The sequence below is a fragment of the Branchiostoma belcheri genome, unplaced genomic scaffold (assembly GCF_001625305.1).
Source record: "Branchiostoma belcheri isolate BF01 breed outbred unplaced genomic scaffold, Haploidv18h27 scaffold3, whole genome shotgun sequence".
Taxonomy (NCBI): Eukaryota; Metazoa; Chordata; class Leptocardii; order Amphioxiformes; family Branchiostomatidae; genus Branchiostoma; species Branchiostoma belcheri.
The window spans coordinates 6,951,309-6,972,141 of NW_017803909.1; the positions used below are offsets into that span (position 1 = coordinate 6,951,309).

The 20,833-nt window shown below is 42.3% G+C and overlaps 2 protein-coding genes across 4 annotated transcripts in view; both read right to left on the bottom strand.

Annotated features, from left to right (window-relative positions):
- The window catches only part of LOC109473960 (Y+L amino acid transporter 2-like), a 15,254-nt gene extending 10,203 nt beyond the window's left edge, over positions 1-5,051 (bottom strand). Inside the window, exons 1-2 of the mRNA XM_019774149.1 lie at positions 4,725-5,051; positions 3,899-4,595 (exon numbers count right to left, since the gene is read on the bottom strand). Coding sequence (XP_019629708.1) covers positions 3,899-4,457 — 559 coding nt within the window. The 5' untranslated portion in view covers positions 4,458-4,595; positions 4,725-5,051. The remainder of the gene's footprint in view (positions 1-3,898; positions 4,596-4,724) is intronic.
- Positions 5,052-7,243: 2,192 nt separating this feature from the next.
- Positions 7,244-15,337, bottom strand: LOC109474042 (tubulin polymerization-promoting protein family member 3-like). 3 transcript variants are annotated; one of them, XM_019774256.1, is made up of 5 exons: positions 15,173-15,335; positions 12,411-12,639; positions 8,968-9,115; positions 8,355-8,531; positions 7,244-7,882 (listed from the first exon to the last, which is right to left on the bottom strand). In XM_019774256.1, the coding sequence occupies exons 2-5, from the start codon at positions 12,599-12,601 to the stop codon at positions 7,880-7,882; spliced, it is 519 nt and encodes a 172-aa protein (XP_019629815.1). In that variant the 5' UTR covers positions 12,602-12,639; positions 15,173-15,335; the 3' UTR covers positions 7,244-7,879. The 3 variants fall into 3 exon arrangements, with proteins under 3 accessions (XP_019629815.1, XP_019629813.1, XP_019629814.1); XM_019774254.1 differs by lacking the exon at positions 7,244-7,882 and having other exon boundaries at positions 8,328-8,531; positions 15,173-15,337; XM_019774255.1 differs by lacking the exons at positions 7,244-7,882; positions 15,173-15,335 and adding an exon at positions 13,917-14,018 and having other exon boundaries at positions 8,328-8,531.
- Between the last annotated feature and the right edge of the window lie 5,496 nt (positions 15,338-20,833).

Genomic DNA, 20,833 nt, shown 5'->3' on the forward strand with positions numbered 1-20,833 from the left:
TTCCAAACAAGCCCTCAATGGGGTAATTTGAGCGATTTTTGGGAATGGTTAAAATACCATGTTTGCACGCATGCTGTGCCACTTGGATATGGGGACCTGGATTTTATAACAGGGTCAACAAGAATTCTGACCTTCAAGGTCACCCACGATGACGGCAGTAGCTTCGTTACATGTTACATATCCACAATAAAATCACGGCATAGATGTAATGTTTTGAAAACGGTTCATATTTGTGGAAAGGTGGATTTTTCCTGTTCCGTGGTTTCCAAGTAAAAAAGGGCTTGAAGTAGCCGGTTGTAGCGGCTTTACTGTAAATGACCGCGGGTAACCCCAGATCGAACGCCCGCTCTATTCGAATGACGTCATATCGAACAAGATTCGCGGGTTCGGGGGATTCGATCTCCATAGTAGCGGAGTGGGACTTTTGGGCCCAAATCTGACCATCGTGATGCAGCAAATCGTCCCTCGCGGCGGCATATTACTCGCGTCGCTCAGAGAAAAAATTACGCCCACGCCCAACAAGACTGCGAAGGAGGCTACTCGGGAGGTGGTTTTTGAGGGGTTTTTGTGGGGTTTTTCCACCGAAAAACCTGGTCTGAACGCTAAGGGTTTATTGAACCGGTTTTTGCATCATAATTCCAGGGTCACGGGGTCAGCATCCTGACCATGTGCGACCTGCAAGCTTTTTTGATCGCGTTGTTTTGACCAACTTGAGTTCGTTTCCACTGTTTTTCGGTGGAATCAGCGATGGAATCAGCATATGCAACCTGGTCGGCGGACGAGACGCTCCTGATACTTAGGTTTGGAGAGCAGGAGTCGCCGAATTCGAAAAAGCTGGGGGGGGGGGGCGGCGAGGGCTCTTCCGAAACAAAAATGTTGGAGGAGGCTGATTTCTTGAAGATAAAGGATCAGTGCCGCACTAAGGTAAAAAAAGAAACTGAAGACGGCATACAAGTAAGAAGGCCAAGGACAACAATCGGAAGAGCGGGAGGAACGGTTATTCAAACTGCAGTCATGGCCGATTAATTGGATATTCACCGGACAGGATTTTTTCAAAACCGGTTATCAAAAGTCTGGTATGAACGCTAAGGGTTTTAGCCGGGTTTTTGAAAAAACGGTTGAAACCGCTAAATGTAAGTCTGGTATGAACAGGGTCATAATTTTTCGAGCTGATCAACCTTGTCTAGCTCCATGATCTGACACCTGAGTGATAAAGCGTTGTGCAATTGGTTTTCTAACATTGACATTGAAAATAAGTGTCCTCATGCAAGTTTTACTAAAATGTTAATAATACTGTATTGTATAACTACGAGTTGGACCCCTATATAGATATCACTGAAGTCTAAAGAAAAAAAAAAGATAATCCCTACCTACCGACCCTATTTTTTTCAGGACTGAAACAGGAAACACAACTTTTTTTTCCTATGCCTGACCATGAAATTTTCATAAGATGCTCTATCAAGGAGAATTTATGGACACCTCTTGCTCTTTTAATACAATTTCACTTTGTTGATTTGGTACCCATTGTACATATTATATTTTATTTTTATTTTATTCACATGGATTTTTGAGCATTGGATCATAGGAAGCACTTGTTGTACATATTATATGCAACACTGACTAAAGCTAGTTTGGTAGCAACTTTAATATGATATATATTTCATAGTTGCCATGAAAGAATTCTAGTATCTGACATATGGCATTATTCCCAAACTGTGCACGCACGTGTACATGCCTTCCAACACCCCTTCATCAAATATACGTAATTACCTGCCACAGTTTCGCCATTTCCCGTTTGATGAGATAACCTCAGGCTATTCTTGGAAACTATGATGCAATACTGTTGGCACTCTGATGCAACACTGTCATTCTTTTTCATCATGGAGTCTAACAGCTACTCTCCAAGCAGAGGGAGCGGGGGAATGATCGTTAGCTAGTCGGTGACCGGCGACCTTCTCTGGCTAATGGATACTGCCGAAAGGGATCTGCTTGGAGATTTAATCCAACAGCTACAGTACTGTATAAGTAAAACCAGCCTTAAACCATGAACCACAAAATATCGTAACACTACACTCACAATTTTACAACTGTCAATGGTTCTTATGTATACATTATATCACATGATTCATCACAAAACATTAATTTGAAAGACGTTACTAGTAGCTTGTAATGGCAATCCCAGACTAGCTTTTTAATTCCAAAAGATATATTTTGCATAGGACCTTCTTTTGCAATAGTGTTCTTTTTCATGCACAAAACCACCCGAAGGTAGAAAACCTGTTGCATTTATTTATAAGTCTCTCTAAACCAAATCATGTGCTAAGCCAGTCTAGACAGCCCCATTACTGGAACCCACCTTTTTGCTGGCTGAAATCCAATTTGGCAACTGTCCAAACCAAGGCAAAAGGTGCAGTCTATTAAATGAATGGCAGATATTACAGAGATCTGCCTCACGACTTTGATTCTACACACCTGTATGTTACGACTGTTACCTATCATGATATCAAATTGTTTCTACAACAATGGTGGTAAGTATATAACTGACTCGGACAAGCTTACAGACTATTATACTACTTTTTATTTGAAGAATTGGTAGCCTGACCCCGCCAATAGTTTGTGTAAACACAGGCTAAAGAATTGGGAGTTCAATCAAACAACCTTATAAGTTTGGCAGGAATAACAAGTTAGTATGGAAGGTCAGCCAACCAAGGTTTATGAGCTGAGAGGTATGAAGGGTAAGACCATAAATCATGATGACAGAGGTCATGACCTTGAGATAGCGACAGACAGATAGCAAGGACTACAAGCCAACAGCCTACAACCACCATACAGCCCAACAATACACAGCTACAACACAATTAATAACAAGAAAGCTGGCCTTTTCTTGTTTCAGATATGGCCACTGTATGACATTAAATGTACACATGTATTATATTTATACGTAGTAAATGAGTGAGTCTTTTTTTGCCAACGTGGTAGTTTTGTAAGCACCGTGACCCGGTATTACCTGTTTACCGTTTGTCAAATAACTGCGACCCTTTCCAGAGAAAACAGCTGATGCAAGGATCACAAGACCTTTCCTACCAAATTGGCAGAGCCTTGCCCCAGGGCATGGTTAGCCACATCACACACAGCTGTTACCTTATAGCGATCAGGCATGTTGTCGCCCTTTAGGAGCGTTTCTAAGCATAGAAATCAGAAAAACAGGCTAAGTATGACTTGAAAACGTATGGACAAGAAAAAAAACTTCTCCAAGCAGATGTGAGGTTTGCATTTTTTTCACAAGTCTTTCTGCTCACTTTTTCCCCCAGGAGCCTCCCTTAATAGACAAACAAAAGGAGCCAAAACAACACTGCTCTACAGATTACAATCTTGCCACATCTCAGCCCATAATTACATGTATAGAACAAAACAAGTCAAGCCAGAACCTCTGTACTTTCTCGATAATGTTGCACTAGGGCAGTGGCAATTGTCTTTTAATCCTCAATGACTGCTGACAATTCTTGTGTTCTGCAATATCCAATTTTTTTTAAATTTCTATCATCCACCCAAAGATTTTATTTCGGCATTAGTTTCCCACTGTTTCCCCTGGGAGACCTAACACCAGGTAGCATATGTTGATTTACGCTTTATGCTAACAAACAGTGGGAAGCTGACAAATAATGCTTCACTTTAAATTAGAATAAGCTGTGGCTTTTTCAGCTTCCCACTAAGGTGTGAAAAAAGGCTGGCTTTGTAATCCAAAATTTTTAAAATATTCATCACAATGACAAAATGGTGACAACAAAATGTTATCTTCTCCACCCATGATGAATAATGAAAATAAAAAACGTAAAAAAAAGGGAAGTAAGGAAATTATGAAAGGGAGTTGAGTGGCTTGGTGAACCGACTAACTTACCTACACACGCTGTAGCCAGCAGCCTGACCGCTGCGTTTGGTGCCTCACATGTTGGGAAGAAAGGCTGGATCAGGTACTGGGCAAAAGTTAGTGCGATAACTGCCTGTGAGGTGGGCTCTATGATCAGTACGGACACCCACAGTCGCAGGAAGGCCAGCAGAGGACCAAAGGCCTCCAAGATGTAGGCATAACTGGCCCCAGACTTGGGAATGGAGGTCCCGAGCTCGGCGTAACACAGCGCGCCGACCACCGAGAAGGCGCCGCACGCCGCCCAGATCACCAGCGACAGTCCCACCGACCCGACCTCGACGAGCACCCCCTTCGGAGACACGAAGATTCCGGACCCGATGATGTTCCCCACGATCAAGCAAATCCCGTTGACGAGGGTGATCTTCTTTTTTAAGTTCACGGAGTCTTCCGAACCGGCCTCCTTGACGGTCCCGTTGGCGGTACCGTTACTCCCGTTCGCCTTGTCCGGGAGGGGCCCGTAGCCGTCCCCGTGGGAGTCGGCCGCCGGGCCGCGCCAGCTCGCCCGCTTCACCCAGATGTCGTCCCCCATCGCCTCAGTACAGCATAAACGTCACTAGTTCCAAGAATTTCAAACAAAATTTACAACCACAAATCTTCTAAAGTTGTTGGCAGGGATTACGGTCTGGTTTGTCCCAACACAGAAACCTGAAGCCGGTCCGGAGTCCCCCTGAAATGAAGTGAGACAAAACAAAAGTGTTTAGGGATATGGTCACGAACGAGGCATCAGTCCTGAAAATCTCACGTCTATATACAAAGGACGATCAATAATGTAGACCTAATACAACCTGACATTTACCTTTACCCAGCCAGACCTTGACCTGACGACTTGAAGTTTCTGTCCGTTGTCTCCCCGGCGCGGCAGACCGAGAAAAATGGCAGCACAAACACTCGAGCTATCAACAAAGATTCTCCCCTCAAACTTTCGCGCCAACTCACTGGGCAGACAGGTGCACTATGTACACGTATTAAGGCACTTTGCTGAGAGTACGCTCGACTACTTTGTTGCAGAATAAAATCTCGTTTTGTAGCGGTCTTGGGCAAAAAAGAGGCACGTGGCTTCAGCGGAGGGGGGACTACAATGACCTACTTTCCATGACAGGCCGGCCGGTCCTAGTGGCTGACCGCCGGCCGGTGCGGCGGAAGGATATTTTTGTATCAATCCGCATCCATTGATTGTCTCATGTACGTGATGCGGTCAGAAGTGGAATCAAAACGGCGAGGCAGGCGTGATTTTTGGAAGTATACGAATTACTTCAATATTGTAGATAGATTTAGATATGTAAATTGTCATTTCTTCATGTGTTTTGTCTTTCTAAAATGTGTCTTTCTTCTTTTTCTCTCTACGTAGAGACCGGCATTTTGGGGACTGATCCATTTTAAAGAGGGGGGAGAGCTACCACTGAAAGTAACATATTTGCAAGTAATCCAGAAAAAATCGCTAACAATGTGAAGTTATTTCCTATATATCTACATTAGTATGGTATAATATGATTATAGTTTGAACACATCTAAGTCATAAACGTAAACAATAATTTTAGGAAATTTAGTAAATTTTTCTCCCCTCTATCTACATCCAATGTGCCGCACAAAATGATGCAATCGCCAAGAGTCAACCACCGCCCGAGTATTCAGAAGAAGCGTCCAACCGTAACAGCTTGCGACATGCGATACATTCACACCGGTGAATCAACGCATGGCTGCTCACGTTCAAGTCCGGACAGACAATTACGATTCAAAATATTTGTCGGGGGTAACCAAAACAGAACACTCTGAGGTCACGTACTGTTAAGGCAGCATAGCTTCTTCGGTAGTAGTAGTAGTAGTAAGCCTTTATTTAAGCTCGAAAGCTTGTTCGGTATGACCACTTTTACTAGTAAAATTGCACTGTATACTATTAAAATTGCACTGTATACTAATACGATTGCACTGTATTCCGTAAAATTGCACTAGATACTAATACGATTGCACAGTATTCCGTAAAATCGCACTGTATTCCGTAAAAAAAATACTTTAGCACCCCTGGATTACCCGTATGGTCATCAGGCAAATATTCCACATTTGCTACATATTACATACAAACTCTGATGTTGCTTGGGTGCTATCTTATTTTATCCATTATCGAAACGCTCCAGAGATACGCGTAAACCTGTGTGAAATCCAACTTGGCAAAATGTCACATCTCCAAGCAGAGTTGAAGCACCGTCTAGCATATGCCAACAGTACTGCAGGTCTGAGTCGCCCGTTTCCAACATGGGACGGAGAACGTAACGAGTGGCAGACTTACCTCTACCAGGGAACATTTCAACAATGCTTTAGTTTTTAGAAGAAGAAATTGTCATATCATCATGGATAGCTACTACACTGGGTATTTATATGCAATGGAACACCTCAAATGTGCCTCGAGTTTGCTTCACTATTTGAACCTCAGTCACTGAAAGGTAAGTAAAAGCCGACACAGTGGCGCTGTTGCACTGGGATTTATGTAATAATGGTTTCAATCAAGAGAGCAATTCTGCCGCGAAATATTGCGTATTTTGGAAGCATTACACGAAGACCGGAGAAGCACATGGAATGGTATGCTCTCTCCTTGGTGCTGAAAGGTGATCATGTTGGAACACTTACTTGTCTTTTACTCTCGGCTCCTCAACGTTGTCAGTCCACAACGGCAGTTCCACTGGTGTTGTTTTGACTCTCTTACTCCACAGTGCAGTGTTTGTTCGTCTGTTTCTCATTTGTTTTCTATATTGCACAACGATCGAGGCGTAACACAAGTTCTGTATGTTAGGTACTATAGCTACGCAAGGTCGAAATGATAAGTTTGATATGCACTCGAACTTGGAGGGACTCTAACATTTATTGATAAGTGAGTTGGGTTCTTTAAACCTTTTTTTCGAAGCTTCAAATACTGAACCCGCGACTTAATGCCTCTTGTGAAAGACTGTATGTAATCCTTACTACTAGTGTGCAAATCGGTGTACCGTGCATCAACTGGGTAGGTCGGGATTGACTACTCTCCAAGCAGAGGTTGATGGTGGAAGATCGTTTGCTTTTTATATATGACCCTATTTTTTTTATGGTGATAGCGACAAAAAACGGGCCATGTATAAAAAGCAAACTATTTTCCACCATCAACCTCTGCTTGGAGAGTAGGGATTGACCCGCTATTCTTGTATGTAGCTTTGATTGCTACTACCGCACGCTAGAAGTTAAGGCACAGCATCCCTATTCCCCTCCTACCTAAAACATGATGCATGGGGCATATACCCGAAATACTTGTAGTCAGGTAACAATAACATTAACAACAGTCTTGTTTTGGAAACACCGTTTATTAACAGCAACATAGAAGCAACTCAATGTATAAAAGGAAGCTCGTGACAAAATGCTGGTGCGCATGTGATCTTACATAGGCAACACTCCCCTCCTCTCTTTCTCTCCGCATTTCTTCTATATTTCACCCTCTCTAACTTCCCTTTTTCTTCCCGTGTTGAAAGTATAATTAGTCCGTATACATTTTTGATAGTGACTGGCGTTAAAAATTTTGTTCAATTTTGATCTATCGGTCTGAATGAATGAAATGGAATGATTTCTATCATTGTGAAAACCAAATTCTTTCCGAAATTGTGCTTAGTACATTAATACAGTCAATACTATCCAATTTGATGTTATGATTTGCTTTATTGTTATATGCTGATTATGATGGACGAAGAATGTACTACATATTTTCACACACATACAACATGGATCCAGCCAATAGTGATACTTTTTGGATATATATTCTCCACAGCATTTCACGAAAAAACAACACCGCTACAGCAAAATTCTATTACAACTCAAGCTTACAGATTACTGCTTGTTAATAAACGAACACTCAACATTGGACGGTTTGTGGCTGCACCTGCAGTTCTGATGAATCTCACAAGGCGGCAGGCCTGGGCAGCCTGCTGGGCATGCTTACTGTAAGAGTCGCATTGCAGATTTAATGACATGCATAAATTACACAACTGTTTTGCGTGGTCAGCGACACTCTCAAAACTGCAACACGGTCTTGCCGAAGACAAGCAAACGGAGACAAAGTGGAGACTATCTTGTTAGTAAGCACACAGCACACGAGTATATGTATGTTAAGTGCACAACGCCTGCAAAATGCAATGACAATGTGGCAGCAATGGTCTGGGAAAGCAGTGATGGGCATACAACGTTAACATCAAGTCATTCTAGTGACTCTCATTTGACACACGAAAGGACATTACATTGCAAGCACCGCACATCAGGAGTCTTACTAACTACTGACTAACTAGTGACACCACAGAAAGCATTGTGTACAATTAGTTGAGCTTTTCTTTTATTAATATGCGTTACTAAGCTCAGAGGCTACTACGTCTGTGACGCCCTGGAAATCTGTGGATCATAAGTCTTATTTCTTGACCTTTTTATCGTAGCTGCCTGATCCCTTGTAAGCTCCGACGTAACCCGAGGTGTCGGCCTTGTCTACGCGCCCCTCTAACCCCTTGCCCTTGCCCTCCGCGTCGAAACGCTCCTTGTGAGAGCCGGTGTACTGGGAGGCGTCCGTCAGACGGTCAACTCCTCCCGCCTTCACCGCTTTCTGCAGAACAAAAACAAAATTTGCAAAAAAATGCATGCATCATGTTTACCTTTGCATATGGTTCACTCTGTTAATTCTTACTCAAACACATTCATATACTACTATTTGGTAAGACAGAAGTCTAAATCCCTCCTGCTATAGAATTACAACATGATGTAACTCAACACTAGTTACCATGGTAACAGACAGTCTGGTTCAGGTCATTGACCTTTTTGGTTTGGAGAAGAAGAAGAGGAAACGGAGCAAAACAATTGCACGATAGCTCATTTCTAAGGAACAGTACTATAGCGAGTGATTATCATTTGCTGGGCCAACTCGTATAGTGTTGGAAAATCATTGATCTATCATCCGTACGTATACAAAAGCCCAACCAAAGTAACAGAAGTAAAACCAAAAAAAAATTAGAAGTCCGGAAAGCTAAGGGACGATCGCTTACCGTGACGCCGGTGGTTCCCGGCTTCTTCCCCGCTATCAGAGCGAAGGTCTTGTCCTGCGCGGCGTCGTCCTTGGGAAACCTCTTGGCGGACAGCTCCGTCAGGGCCGTCTTGCACTGGTCAAACGTGATCGTACGGGCAGACTTGTCCCTAAGAACAGGAAAGAAGTGTCCATCATATACATGTGTACGTGCGTTAGCTTGAGCTTGCTTTTCGCTGGAGTCATGCTATCTTTTGTAACCAATAACTGGTGCAATAACTCAATCAATTGGTAGAGTGCTCTCTTTCAGTAACCGGGAGGTCGTGAGTTCAAACCCCGGCCGGGTCATACCAAAGACTTTAAAATGGTACGCACTTCTTTCTCTGCTTAGCACTCAGCACATATGAGAAAGAGTGTGGGAAGGCCAAACACACAGCACTACCATAGGACTTAGCCCCCTGCTGTAGTGCCTTGCACAACTGTGTCACCCAAGGGCTACGAAATGGAGATAGGCACCACCCTATATAGTGCTGCGCTCAGCACAAGAGGGGAGACCTTCTTCATGCTATCCTTTGCACACTAGTTGTCAGCAAGAAACACTGTTGACATAACAATGCAGCATCACTGATGAAAATACTTCTACAAACGAAACCCTCGTTGACGAAACCCTGGTTGAAAATTGTCAACATCTTAAATTTCAGTGTCAGGATGTATTATTTTCATACAGCCACTCAAAACGAGGAAGGTTAACTAGAGACGGAGGGACAGAAATTTTCAGAAATTTCATTCAAGCCAGATGTTACCGACTCTGTCTCAGGTAACCTGAATAAAGACGGGCGAGTTCAACAAAGGTCAAGGTCCATGAACACCTGGTATACACGCCCACACGTCTTTGCGCATGCGTGATTGACAAGATTTAGCCACACGAGCAGTGACAACAGACACATGTTTATTGTACGGTTGTCATGGTGAAGGTCATGACCTGGAGGGGTCGTGGGTGGGTTCGGTTTCATCTGGTTTGAAATCTTCATCTGCTCTTGAGAAAGGAAAGGTACATGGAACAACAAACAAGTCCGTGACTTGATTATTAAAACCCGCACTGGCCACAGGGAAGAGGAATGCATTTGGGCCCATGTCCAGGGGTGCCAGAGTATACAGTTGCAATTTTACTGGTAAAACTGCACTGTTACTAGTAAAATTTCACTGTATACTAATACGATTGCACTGTATTCCGTAAAATTGCACTGTATACTCTGACACCCCTGATGTCCAAACATATGGACCCCTAGGTACAACAAATGTTTCCATGCACAATCACGATTTTTCAACACATGCGTCACTGTTGCGTGGATTTTTATCAATGTCCACTAGTCAGGAAATGCCACATCTTGTCCAAGTGATTTTCGCCAAAAATTGAGGTCTAACATTGAACTTGAGTTGAAGCTCAAATATAACAAACAAACAAGCCCATTTTATTTTGAACTTCTGGTTTGAACTTCAATGACAACGACAGCTAAAACCTAGCCTCCACCAGGCCTTTCTACGGGAGTACGGATCGTAGAATTCGGCAAAAAAGAGAGTAAAATTGGCCAAGGGAGTCCGGACGCGGGGAGGTAGTTTCTTTCCCTCCGCGGCCTGTCGAACCTACAAGGCGGCCAAACTCCCCTGGCAAATATTCTCCGACTACATATAGCCAGCGTAGTTAGTCTGGTAGAGACTAGCTAAAACCTGTTTTTGCAGGATTGTCCCTACTTGACCCTGAGGGTCACTCCGCTGGATCTGTGTGAACATATCACACAATGGTTGTTGACTCGAACCTACAATGAAAAACACCGGCACACCGAACACTCGAACGACACTGTGTGACAATATACACACCAGTGCACCTGATAGGTGTAGGGGCTCAGAGGGTCAATAGGCCAAAACACGGTTGGATGATTGGCATCTAGGCCTACGAACGTCAACATGGCGGAGTAGTTTAGTACGGGACGAACGTGCATGGCAGGTTTTTGACCTTGGAATCGTAATGAAGCCTTGTCCAGCAAATAAAGAGCACTAAAGTGATTACCACATAGCGACAGGTTTTAGTAACAACAACTTGTTGTTCATTAGAAATATCTCAAGTATGACCTTGTGTATTGATTACGCCAACAAAACGTGTCAAAGATATATATATCATCTGATAATCAGCACCAGTATATGATGACCATTGAAATCTGCTGGACAAACCCATGAATTTTCACAGATAATTCTCTTGTTAGGTTCATTGGCGCGACACGCCTTTTCTGTGGAAGAAATTCTCTCGTAAAAAAATGTCCACATTGTAACTTGTTTACGGTTTTCCCTAGTCTCCACCAGACTCCTTTTTCAGGCTGAATCAATAGTTGAAATCGGCTTAAAAAGGGCATATAATTGGCCAGAGAAGTTGGCCGCCTAGAGAAGCTCGGTTTTGCCAACTTCTCTGGCCAATTATTTCTCCTTTTTAGGCCAATTTCTACTGTTTATTCAGCCTGCAAAAGGAGTCTGGTGGAGACAACGTTTTCATGGTCCCTACCAGACTAACTACGCTGGCTATGTATAGGAGAATACAATATTTGCCAGGGGAGTTTGGCCGCCTTGTAGGTTTGACTGGAGAGGGAAAGAAACTACCTCCCTTGGCCAATTTTACTGTCTTTTTTTGCCGAATTCTACGATCCGTATTCCAGTAGAAAGGCCTGGTGGAGGCTATGGTTTTCCCACGGTTGGTTTGCGAGTTTCCGGTGCCTTCACCCGTGACCACAGTTTTCACCACAACAATGTCGCCAGCAAAGGAGCCCTGGTCTCCACGGTGGGCGGCAGTGAACATAGAACTTCTTACGTCACGCACATTCCACCACCGTGAGTCATCACAACAAGGAGACCCCACCGGATGTTTTGGTCAGGCCCATATTTTATTTTCCTGAAACGATGTCTTCATACAAGGCATTTTTTGACCACTCAACTGTAAATAAAATTTGTTCAACGTTACTTAAAGCTAGTTGAAGTGTCCCATTGCTATTGGCATGCTACCGACAGAAAATAGCAGTAGACAGTGTATGTATAATTTGAGCTATACATATAATTAATAAAGGGGTTCTAAAACAGATCTAAGTAGTTCTATCACGTCTTGATTCACTGAAAGCTGTAAGTCTTGGCAGACAAGAAGAAGAAGAAGAAGAAGAAGAAGAAGAAGATCTCCCATGATCTTATGCAGAGCGTAGGGTGGTGCCTATCTCCATTTCAGTAGCCCTTGGGACACAGTTGTGCAAGGCACTACAGCAGGGGGCTAGTCCGCTGGTAGTGCTGTGTGTTTGACCTTCCCACACTCTTTCTCATATGTGCTGAGTGCTAAGCAGAGAAAGAAGTGTGTACCATTTTTAAAGTCAGACAGACAATAAAACAAAGAAAATGTTACTTTGACCAGACAAGACGCAGCCACACACTCACTTGACTTTGGAGAAGACGATATCGACGTCCGTGCCGGTCACCTTCTTGCCGTCGATGACCTTGCAGTCCTTGCACATCTTGGCCCAGTTCTTGTTGGTCATGTCCTTGCCCGTGGCCTTGGTGTCGCCCTGGATGGCAAACGCCTTGAAGGACTCTGCCAATTCGGCCATGTCTACGTCCGATCCAGCCATGATGATGATTCGTCTGTCTTCAGCTGCTTAAGGAAATCCTGTGTGATAAGTGAAGAAAATTTTAATGAAAACTGTGCAATATTGTATGTCCTGATGTATTGTATTATGTTATATGTCTCCCTGCATGTTCGGTCAGTTATGGCCGACGTGACCTGGGCTCAATGTTCCTTTCTTATATTTGTGAATAAAGAATGATTTTAATACTTGATAAGGCAGGGTTGGCTAGATGTCAGTCTTTTGGGAAAAGCTATTGAAAACTTTCTTTAATTCGCCCAGGCTGTTGGTTGACAGAAGGAAATCCCACCCGATAAGGGTAGAAAAGGGTTTAGATATAAATCTCAAGTGCATGGAGAATGGAACCAATGATTTATTCTTGTAGCAGGGCTGTAAAATAAAGTGTAAATACTACAGCGGAACCAATAAAGTGTTACCCCACAAAAGGCTAATCGTTCCCCCTTCAAAGGTACACTAGACTGATCCTAGCTAAGAAATCAGAGACGAAAAGGGTGAAAGACAATCTGGAAGCCTACGGCACGTCGTGCACGCTTGCAGGACAGGCCTAGCCTCTACCAGGCTTCGGGAGGCGACTGGAAAGAGTAGAAATCGGTCAGATTGAGAGATATAACATGCCGATGCGGCAAAATGTACAGCAAAATGTACTCTCTAGCGGACCAACTCCCTCGGCATGTTGTCTCTCAATTTGACCGATTTCTACTCTTTCCAGTCGCTTCGAAGCCTGTTAGAGGCTAGGACAGGCCCTCCGAACAGCTACACTGTAGAGTATTTTCTTAACACATCATGGGAATAAAAAAGGCACTACTTGTTGCGTCAATAATATGTACCTACGCTGAGGTCAAACGTTCTAAGCAAGCATTGTAAAAACAACGCCTTGTCTTGATCAAAACAGCTCAAACTTCATGCCGTGTTCTTAAACGAAGAATATCCACATGTCTCGACCTAGAAGACTCACTTTCAAGATGGTGGACTTACGTACGAAGATTACACTACAATTGGTATAGCTACATTATGTATTTTGCATACTAGTACTAATTAGCCTCCACCAGGCCTTTCTACGGGAATACGGATCGTAGAATTCGGCAAAAAAGAGATTAAAATTGGCAAAGGGAGTCGGGCCGCAGGGAGGTAGTTTCTTTCCCTCCGAAGGCGCGGCCAGTCAAACCTACAAGGCGGCCAAACTTCCCTGGCAAATTCACCTATATATATATATGGCCAGCGTAGTTAGTCTGTTAGAGAGTCTGTTAGTACTAAGTAGTAAGTCGTGGCACAGCTTTGCAAACCCAAATCTAAATCTTACCTGCGAAGAATTAATCCAAACTCGTAGCGTCGGGGATAGTAATTACATGTAAGGCCAAAGACGGAAATTCAGACGGCGCGACCCTTTACCGAAAGACCTGCATTCACGGCGAAACAAGGGCACAGTTTCACGTGTCAGATAATTTGTATGGTGCGTGTTTACCTGCAGAGATCTGACCCTTCGCCCTTTGACGTAGCGATGTAACACTACATGTCAGCGTCGTCTGCAATATTTTCTTGCCCTTTAATATTCTGAAGGGTAGGCACGAGCCAAAACATTAGCGTCTTGAAAATGTGCTGCAGTCTTTCTTTAAGAAGCCCCTGGGTAAGCTTAGATGTGTCTGTTTTTGTGTGAATTTACAAAAGTATAATCCTCAGCAAACAAGTCTTTATCCAGTCTTTGTGTATGTCATTCTCGGTCTGTTTCGCCTTGAGCACCTTAACTTTACTGAGCTAAACATTCGTAATCATGGACGATCCCTAGTTAATGTATGACATCACGTAATAGTAAAAGTCGGTATTTAGTGAATGAATTCTTTAGTGTAAGAGTTGTCCACAAGACAAGGCATCCAGGTGCTGATAATCGATGTTTTCTCAGTCGTGTACGTACAAAGTGCGTGTCTGTCCGCGGGCCAATATGAAAAGCCTGCCGCCGTCTGTTATCGTAGTAGGGCCGTGGGCGGAAACTCGAGCTTGTTCCCAGGTAATCAAAAACTCCGTCGCTATGCGGCCAGCGTCCTTAGCAACGTAACATCTTATACTGTGGGTGCTCGCTTTAGAGCGTCTTACTGAGTCTGAAAACAGTTGGCGAAAGAACACAGCAAAATTCTCAGATAAGGGCTTGCTTGGGACGTTTCCAGTATACACAATAATGCACAATAATGCTGGTTCCACTCGAAACAATTGACCAGGGCAAACTCCATATAGTCTTTGTAAGGGTCGGTCATACTTGTCAGCGTGTACAAGATGGATCTGGAAGCGATGGTGCCAGGTGCAGGGGTCACAACAGTACACCTGTATCATACCTCACCTGGTCATGACATGTACACCTGAGACGGTGTGGCACACCGGACAGTACAAATATGGCGAGATGACACAGTCTTTTGAAGTAGGGGGCAAATATTGTCAAGGGGAAGAAGCGTACACAGACCCAGTTTTAGTACTGGGCGGTTGAAGGTTTTGGAAAAACCGGTTGCACTATTGCAAGGCCGGAAGGGACGACCTAACATGGCGGACGCGGAAGTGAACGTGACCTACCTTCGGAAAAATCACTGAGATCGTCCGGCGGAACAATTCGAGCCTGTGAGTCGAAGATAAACGAGACAACCTCCAACCTTCTATCGTGAAAAAATGGCAAGCGACGCAGCGGGCTGCCTGTTTGCATAAACCCCGTAAATTATTTCCCAAGTAGCCGCCTACGCCCTTTTCGGGTTCAGCCAACCGCCTGCCTTATCGATATACCCCTGCCCGGTAATATCAACTTGGACAACAAAGCCTTCCTCTCATTGGTACAGGCACCCCCGCAAAATGGCCGGAATGTTTACCGCTTGATCGATCCTGACTTAACTATTTGTGAGGACACTAGTGAGTGTTTTTAAGTCCCTTTAAATGTTACTTTACAAAGCCTTAAGACTCTTAAGGTTAGAAGTATGTGTTTTCTTATCTAAATTACACGAAGAATGGGGTCACATGTTTTAAATGAGATAGTCGCTGCATGTACAGGCGTTATTCTGGCACTTGAACTTTGCAGTGGTCGGTCCCACCCGTTGCTATGGCGACAGGAAAAGGCGTCATCGGTTGCCCCTGGCGACAGCGCCGCCGGTGAGGCGGGCATTGTTGGAGTCTTTCGCTGTCACGCTATGGGACACAGCACTGGACCTCAGCCAGCAGTGATAATGGATGTGGAAGGCAGCTGGCTACTGACCCCAAACGTAACGCACCTGTTGGGATAAACTACGGGGGCACTGGCTATTAAAGGCTATACATGTGTGTGTTGGGAGGGTGTGTACATGTGTATAGCTGCAAACTATAACGTTCCACACATTTCTGAAATGTACTTTCAGCATCTGCCCAAATGATAGGCTAGTACAGTCTAGTCTATAGTACTTTCTTCTGACGCCATTTGTATGAAACGGCAACTGACAAAATTCTAGAGGTCAATAAGTGACAGCTAATATTGATATGATATGAATCTTTATTGCATGTTCTTGCCCAGATGGGCTAAATGCACAAGAGGACATGCAGTATGCAAAACATGAGTATTGCATACTGGGACGCTATAATCTAATGCTAATTGCTAGGAAGTTATACATTATAACAATACTATATACTACCTATCATCTACTGTTAGTTGCCCTTTCTTCTCTCTTTTTGAAACATTTGGAAAGATAATTACATAGTATATACGTTGATGAAGGTTAGACATCCAGGTAAACGATATATGTCTACTGTAAATTCGTTCTTGCATGACATCAAATGTTTAAACATGTCCTGCTTTGACATTTTCTTGCATATCTTGTCTAAATGTAAAATTAGAACACTATTGACAACCCTAGCCTATGCGGTCTGACACACGCGTTGCCTGGTGCACACCCCGCATGTTTGTACGCGAGCCAAGTACACGGCAGTAATGCACGATTTATGGCTGTGACGTACATCGCTCTGGATTAACCCTAACTTCCTGTCAACTGACGGGGATGCGTGGTTATTCGCTCAATGAAGCGTACATGCATGTCCACGGCAAACAAAGCACAACGGAAATCTGCAACAGATTTTTCTATGCCATGACAGGTATCTGTGGTATATGTTATGTGACGTCGACCAGCGTGCACTGCAATTTGTTTTAACAATTTAGAATTAAAATTAAATTGAAATATTAAGATAATATTAATATCTAAATATCTAAGATATTAAAATAAAATTAAAAAGCAAAAATTAAAATAATATTTAATAATCTAATATGTTTTAATAATGATTGAAATAATATTTTAATGATTAAAATATTAAAATAAAATTAAAAATTAAAATAAAATTGAAAATGATATGAAAATAATATTAAAATAATATTTAGATATTAAAATACAATTAAAAATTAAATTTTTTTTACACTTCACAAAATGGCTTGATGACACCTAGAAGCGTGTACACGTGTACACATGCACGTAACACCTATCGATAACTAAATATTTCCCATACTTTAGTGATTTTTAGTCGCCTCTAATATTTAGTACTATTATTAATGCTATTTATACAGTCATGTAGCAGCTAAAGAAATTAAGCTTCACATGACCCTTCCCCGAATATGCAGGGAGCGTCCGTCAAGTTTGATAGCACGAAATACAGAGGCGATGCCATGTTGTGATCATCAAAAATTCATGACCGGATAAGGACGATCCTAAACAAGATCTCCAACCATTAGGAAGATTGGGGTATAATGGACGGGAACATAATTATGTGTCATGCAGTGTGATAAATCACGTGCCTGCTTTGACATAACGCAGACCCTGGGTCAATCCAAATCAATACCACGGTTCGTTTCAATCTGATTGTCTAGACGGAACCATTTGAAACGTTACAACTGTGCCGTAAATTTCCGTTCAATTAAAGGCATCCAATGCGATTTCAGAGAAGCAAAACTGGAAATATTCTGAATAAGGTAATCTTTATGATACATGTATTGACACAAACTGCTTCACATTAGAACATTTTAATTAGTATTTCAACCTTTGGGTTTTTAAAACTGCAGAAACAAGCCCCAAGATGAGTCCTTTATTTTTTGGGTGGTACCCTAAAAATCAACCCAGGTCCTTCCAGTAACCGCTTTTCGTCGGAATTTTGGGCATTTTTACTCCATGAATGTCGATATATATTGGGACAGTGTTCTTTCAACTTAGTATGTAGATAAGTGACTAGAATACTGACTTTGAAAAATCTGGTTTCCAAGTCCTAAAAACTGCACTGGATGCCTTTAAGACATCTCCACTTCGGCCAATCACTTATGCCCCATTCCCACTAGGATAAAAGTGTCCGGATCGAGCCGGATTGATTCGCTTTGATCCGGCTTCGATACTGCTAGGAGCTGGATTGAGCCGGATCAATCCGGCTCGATCTGGCCAATTTGTACCTGGTGGGGATGGAGCCATACTTTTTCCTCAACCATACACGCTGTACGAATCGTATATGATTATCTGCAATACTTTGACAGTTGACAAGGATATACGACAAATCTTTTCGCCACAAGACAGCTGACATTTTGTACGACACACACACGACAGTATAAAGAACGTGCTCAACTTGATGTCGTAAAACACACCATAACTCGCATGTGAAAGGGGCTTCTGTAAAACACGTATTCAACTGAATAGTCCTGAATCTCATTATGTGATTTGTATTGGTCGTGTCCGGAAATAGGAGGTGACGTTGTCGCGATGCAATGCGCCGTTACGTCACTCATAACCCCAAGAGTGCTCGGACGACATTAGGAACACTTAGAGATAAAATTCCACCGAAAGCTCGCGCTTCTCAAGACTAGACCATTCCATTATCGCAACTTGAGGGGGTGTACGAAGGAGGGAGAACGAGTTCTATTTCAAGAATTTGCAACTAGTATCTATTAACATGTAGTTTCATGATTGCATTGCATCACATAATTTCTATGGATTGGAATACATTTATTCAGAGATAGTTATAAAAGGGAAAACGAAACATATTTACGGATTTGTAATGGAAGCGTAAAGGTATGAATTATATTTACGTCGTATTTAAGCGCACTGAAAGATAACGGAAAGGCGGAATTCGCCTTTCAGTGGCCTTTACGAAGTCTTAACGTCTACTGAAATATTTTCCCACCTTTAATAATTCTTTACATATTGCGTAAAGTTTGCTTAAATATTGGTTTTCGTACTTTGCAGTTGAGCTACTTAAAATCTAATATTCCCGATGTAATGGCATATGACATACACTTAATAATATGTACAGTACGTATATACAAGAATTCCCCTAGCTCTTTTCGACAAGGACAATGAACAGTGGATCTCCAACAGGCCTTTCCAGTAGTGTGCATGTCTGGGGAGCGAGAAGTGCATGGATTCGAACTCGCAACCTTTAGGTCCAGGAGGCGTGGTCACTAACCTCAGTATCACGCACGCAAAGACAATGATAGATCTATTTAAGAGGAATGATCATAGATCACAATAATAACATATTCATAACCTCACCTGCTTGGGTCATCCATGCAAGAATTATTCACAACTCGTCCTTGCCACTAAATCAAGTAAACAATGGCTCAATTTGTCTTCCAGACTCTGGGTGTTTTGGCAACGAGACAAACCAATCCTATTTCTTGGTTTTGGTCCAATTATGCGCGCAATATATCGGTATCTCGATGTCATGTGGGTGTAGATTTGGTGTAACAAACTGTTTTAGACATATCATACAGACGTCAGGGGTGCCAGAGTATACGGTGCAATTTTACGGAATACAGTGCAATTTTACTAGTATGCAGTGCAATTTTACGGAATACAGTGCAATTTTACGGAATACAGTACAATCGTATTAAATAGTGCAACTGTATACTAATACGATTGCACTGCATTCCGTAAAATTGCACTGTATACTAGTAAAATTGCACTGTATACTAATACGATTGCACTGTATTCCGTAAAAGTGCACTGTATACTAGTAAAATTGCACTGTATTCCGTAAAATTGCACTGTATTCCGTAAAATTGCACTGTATACTAGTAAAATTGCACTGTATTCCGTAAAATTGCACTGTATACTCTGGCACCCCTGGACGTGACTGTAAGCATTGTGTAAAAGCCATTTTATACATAAGAGACAGTGGTAAAGTCTTATCCGAGTGGCACAAGTGATCCCAGCATATCCTCGTGCTAGCGTCACTTGTCACACTTATATATACATGACCTGAGTGAACACACTCAGATCAACATCGGATATGGAGTTACACAATGTACCGTTTGATGATAACAGCTGTCACAGTAACTAGAACAGAGATGTATAAAGTTATACCGCCAAAGGATAAGGCTACGAATTTGCTCAAGTTGTATGGACTAGTAGTTCTGAATGAATGTCTTTATTTTAGGTATTTTACCCATAGAAAACAACGGTAAAACATAGAAACACAAACTATACATACAACATCTTATATACATTTTTAAAAAGAATTTCTGTACTGAAAATCTGACCTCAGAAGACATTGTATTATGCTGTTGTTGGTGTTATTTAGCCTATTCAATAAAGGAGTAGCATAATTTTCTGCGTCTGGCATCAAATGTGTCAGTTTTTTGGTGAATAAACATAGTTCTATCTTTATACATCTATTTCTCTTAGATAGCTAGCAATCAATTTCGGAATAGAATTCAGAGGAAAGACAATTTGCGTATGGCCATGGAGTCATTGTATGTCACCATCCTTATGGTATAATTATATGTGACATTATCACGCTTATGGTCTTAGTTATCAAGGCTTGAGGATTACATACTTTCCAATTTGCTAAATCACCAATGGACAACCCGGCGTTCAAGGTTATCATTGTTCTAATACGTTATAATGAATATAACATCTCTGAGAGACAGATAATATTATGCCAAATTTCATAACTACTATAACTACATTATTATTGGAGCTCGAGTAAAGACGAAGTGAATGACGTCATAAAAACTCACCTTTCGAAGATAATTGACAGAAATCCTTCTCCTTTGGCAGAAGTCCAGATCTTTGTCATCAACGTCTTTAAGTGCTCGTGGACACGCCCAATAACGACTGCATATGCTTGCAATATCTTTCAGGACGAGTCCATTTCACAACTCCACGTAGGGGTGATCGCACTTGCTTATTATAATTAATTCGTCCCTTTATGGTAACAGTTAATAACACTCACAGCTTCCAATATTACATT